This window comes from Melanostigma gelatinosum, assembly GCF_949748355.1.
Source record: "Melanostigma gelatinosum genome assembly, chromosome: 6".
Classification (NCBI taxonomy): domain Eukaryota; kingdom Metazoa; phylum Chordata; class Actinopteri; order Perciformes; family Zoarcidae; genus Melanostigma; species Melanostigma gelatinosum.
Genome location: NC_136639.1, coordinates 825440 through 829939, shown reverse-complemented (window position 1 = coordinate 829939; position 4500 = coordinate 825440). Strand labels below are relative to the sequence as shown.

Genomic DNA, 4500 nt, shown 5'->3' with positions numbered 1-4500 from the left:
GCACGGCGCTACGCCCCCATGTGGTGGGACAACAGCATGGCTCTTACAGTGACATTATGATAATTTTCATCATCGTTTACTTTGAAGTTTTGGATGTTTATTTTTCATGGATTTTCTGTAATTGATTATAACTGTGAATAAAGAGATATGACCTGTTAGATCCTGGGGTACTTCTGGCCCGATACGGGGCTACTTACTGACTCAGCTCTCTATTAAAAGATTGTTGAGCTGGTGTTCTGGCGAGGGAACTCGCCTGGCTCTTCTAACTGCCGTTACTCCCGACGTCTACCCTGCTTCCTCCGGTCTGAGTGCACTCGGTCGAGGGGCCACCCTGACCCCGGGCGCTCCTACCGGTCGCGTCGGTTATGGCAGCTTCCCTCTTCTGGATCCGTGCTCTTGGTAAATGCCAGGTTAGGTTTTAGCGGCTAGGATTACTTCTAAAACCGTAAGGGATTGTTAAGTGGATTCGGTCTCTAGGATAACCTTACAGAACTCAGTTGTTAGACATACAATGGCTTTAACTTTTTACTGCCACGAGGAACTTTTACTACCTGAGCAAATAAATGCACTTGAGAAATTTACTTTAAATGCAGATTAGATATTTATTGCAGGTTATATTTAGTTAGTTAGCAAGGGTTAAGCTACAGCTCACGTAAAATGTCACTACACTTGATTCGTTACTTTAATTTTCTTCTTAGGTTATACTCATTGGTTTTAGATGCCGAGTCGGCTCGGTGGGAGCTGGATTTCAATGGTTCGGTGAAAAGGTTCTTTTGGAGTTGTTAGGAGCGAAGGTCTGGCCAGACCCTCAGACTCCTCCTGCTCTGCAGCGGAGTCCGTTCAACAGTCCTCAAGGCTCAGTACAAAGTCTTTCTAGGACTGCTGTGTTCCTCCGTTGTTCAGTTGTTAAAGTCGAGCAGTGGGGAGAGGAAAATCTCCGTCTTTCAATCTTTGTCCACGAACGGCGGTCTTCTTTCCGTGAACAGAGACGAAGTCCTCGAATACTTCAGTTACAATCGTCCGTATCTTCTTCTCAGAGCGTCTGGACATTGTGTGTGTGTGCGCATGAGGAAATCACCCCAACTTCCCTGTCTGGGCGCTTACTCAATCAAGCTCTGCGCGTGTCTGGGTGTTCAACATCTGTTGCACTTCCCCTTTTCCTACACTCACACATTTCTAACACAGATTAGTGATCATAATCACAGTTACAGTTATAATCAGTTACAGTTGTTATAATCAGTTAGTTGTTAATCGCTTTATTCAGCACGCGCTTGCTTTTAAAACACTTATTCGATTTTTCTCTCCTCCCTGCAGCCGTTATTTTCTTAAGGCCTGCACTCTGCTCACTTTCTACACACACACTGCACTATACTCAGATACACATATTATTATTCTTATCAGGTTTACATTTGTTAAATCACTCTATGTATTAAACATTCGTTATGTAACGATCATACACTTTATCTTTCGATTACACTTTAACTATTGATTTCTGAGTATATGCTTCGTGCTTTTTATGTCCTGACCTTCCCCTGTATGTATCCAAGGCGGCTTTCTCTGTGAGCTCAACTCTTCTCGACAGACCTTTATTTAGTTTTCAATAAATATGTCAAACAAACAAACAAACATCTGTTGATTTTAAACGACAGCGCTGCAGTTCCTCTAATCACCACCAGGTGTCAGTGACGTCTCTATGGAAACAGATGATGTCATCAGCCGCAAGGCATTGTGGGATACAGAGGGATCGGGTCTGTCCTCAGGTCTCCTCTGAGCTCTGTGTCTGAAACACAACACACCTGTGTGAGTGTGTGTGTGAGTGTGTGTGTGTGTGTGTGTGTGTGTGTGAGTGTGTGTGTGTCTGTTACCTGCAGGTTGAGGTTGGGTGCGTGTGTGTGTGTGTGCGAGTTGCAGACAGCTGACACGCATGAAACAGACTCAGAGGAATACGACCCTGAAGCCACGTATGGTACATCCTGTCTGTCCAAACTCTGCTCTCACTGTGACCTTCAGTGACCTCACAGTCTGTAGCTGACACACACACACACACACTCTCAGTAGATGTGTGATGATGATGAGAGGAAATATGCTGCGCACCTCAGCGGTTGGTTGCTCCTCCGTCTCTTTGTCCTCGGCTTCTTCTTTTCCTACACCACCTTCTTCTTCTTCTTCTTCAGCTACCTCCTCCTCCTCCTCCTCCTCCTCCTGGAAGCAGCCGACGGCGTCCACAGTGATCAGCTCCTCCTCCTGAGCCTCCTGCAGGTGCACCTGGAGGAGGCGGACAGAGAATCAAACTCACCTGTGTTCTGTTGCTTCAGGTCCTCAGCATTGATGCTGTACTCTGACCTCACCGAGTACTAGTACCCTTAAACTGACGTATACTTCAGACTAAAGTATTCTTATACTGTTACTCTACTACATCTCAGAGGTAGTACTGCAGTAACCCTGTGGTATCAGTACTAGTACTGCAGTAAACTTGTAGTATCAGTACTAGTACTGCAGTAAACATGTAGTATCAGTACTAGTACTGCAGTAACCCTGTGGTATCAGTACTAGTACTGCAGTAAACATGTAGTATCAGTACTAGTACTGCAGTAAACATGTAGTATCAGTACTAGTACTGCAGTAAACATGTAGTATCAGTACTAGTACTGCAGTAAACATGTAGTATTAGTACTAGTACTGCAGTAAACATGTAGTATCAGTACTAGTACTGCAGTAAACATGTAGTATCAGTACTAGTACTGCAGTAAACATGTAGTATCAGTACTAGTACTGCAGTAAACATGTAGTATCAGTACTAGTACTGCAGTAAACATGTAGTATCAGTACTAGTACTGCAGTAAACATGTAGTATCAGTACTAGTACTGCAGTAAACATGTAGTATCAGTACTAGTACTGCAGTAAACATGTAGTATCAGTACTAGTACTGCAGTAAACATGTAGTATCAGTACTGCAGTAAACATGTAGTATCAGTACTAGTACTGCAGTAAACATGTAGTATTAGTACTAGTACTGCAGTAAACATGTAGTATGAGTACTAGTACTGCAGTAAACATGTAGTATGAGTACTAGTACTGCAGTAAACATGTAGTATGAGTACTAGTACTGCAGTAAACATGTAGTATTAGTACTAGTACTGCAGTAAACATGTAGTATCAGTACTAGTACTGCAGTAAACATGTAGTATCATTACTAGTACTGCAGTAAACATGTGGTATCAGTACTAGTACTGCAGTAAACATGTGGTATCAGTACTAGTACTGCAGTAAACATGTGGTATCAGTACTAGTACTGCAGTAAACATGTAGTATCAGTACTAGTACTGCAGTAAACATGTGGTATTAGTACTGCAGTAAACATGTGGTATTAGTACGAGTATTAGTACTGCAGTAAACATGTGGTATTAGTACGAGTATTAGTACTGCAGTAAACATGTGGTATTAGTACGAGTATTAGTACTGCAGTAAACATGTGGTATTAGTACGAGTATTAGTACTGCAGTAAACATGTGGTATTAGTACGAGTATTAGTACTGCAGTAAACATGTGGTATTAGTACGAGTATTAGTACTGCAGTAAACATGTGGTATTAGTACGAGTATTAGTACTGCAGTAAACATGTGGTATTAGTACGAGTATTAGTACTGCAGTAAACATGTGGTATTAGTACGAGTATTAGTACCTGCTCCTTGTGCTCTGCAGACTTCATGTGCTCCACAAACTTCCTGGGAGTCCTGAAGTGACGTTTACACACCGGACAGAAGGGACGACACAGCTGCTTACACATCTGGAGACACACACGATACTTCCTGTGACCTCTTCACAATAAAAGCCTTTGATTCATAAGTGGACATGTTTTCAATGCGGAGCAGCAAAGGAGCCCTTCTGACCAATCAAAACCAGAGGTGACTGTGATGTCATCAGCGTCGTTTCCTACCTTGTGTTGTTTTGTCCGTCGATGGACGATGATGTCATCACTGAAGTGAGTCTGACAGGTGTCACACCAGCGCTGAGCATCAGGCCGACGCCCCCTGGAGGACAAAAGTGGACCAATCAGGCCAGTCCACAGTGAGTGTGTGTGTGTGTGTGTGCGTGTCTACCTGTCCTGCAGTGTGTGTGTGTTGAGGCAGATGGAGTGTGTCATCGCCGTCAGTTTCTGCAGGTGTTCTGATCCGGTCATGTGTTCCTGAAACACCTGAACACACACAGTATTGTAGTATCGTAATACCATGGAATTGTACTACAATACCACGGTACCGTAGTACTGCTGTGTTTCTCACCTGCAGAGAGCGACAGGTGAGGTGACAGAGGAGTCCACCTGTCTGTCTGTCAGCTGTCCTGTCTGTCTGTCCAAACTCTCTGCTCTCACTGCTCTGCTGGATGGTGACCTTCAGTGACCTCACAGGCTGTAGCTGACACACACAGGAAGTACTACAACACTGAATCCATGAGTGATGTCATGACCTGAGATGATGTCAGTGTTTCGTCACCTCAGCTGC

The 4500-nt window shown here is 43.8% G+C and overlaps 1 protein-coding gene across 3 annotated transcripts in view; it reads right to left on the bottom strand.

Moving 5' to 3' along the window:
- Window positions 1-613: 613 nt before the first annotated feature.
- The window catches only part of ciz1b (cdkn1a interacting zinc finger protein 1b), a 5621-nt gene continuing 1734 nt past the window's right edge, over window positions 614-4500 (bottom strand). For 2 of the 3 annotated variants that reach the window (XM_079270093.1, XM_079270094.1), the window contains 7 exons: window positions 4492-4500; window positions 4282-4413; window positions 4102-4196; window positions 3939-4032; window positions 3684-3788; window positions 2095-2265; window positions 614-1780 (listed from right to left, as the gene is read on the bottom strand). The exon at window positions 4492-4500 is cut by the window's right edge and continues 62 nt beyond it. In XM_079270093.1, the coding sequence (XP_079126219.1) occupies window positions 1757-1780; window positions 2095-2265; window positions 3684-3788; window positions 3939-4032; window positions 4102-4196; window positions 4282-4413; window positions 4492-4500 (630 nt within the window). In that variant the 3' untranslated portion in view covers window positions 614-1756. The remainder of the gene's footprint in view (window positions 1781-2094; window positions 2266-3683; window positions 3789-3938; window positions 4033-4101; window positions 4197-4281; window positions 4414-4491) is intronic. The other variant, XM_079270095.1, reaches the window with a different exon arrangement.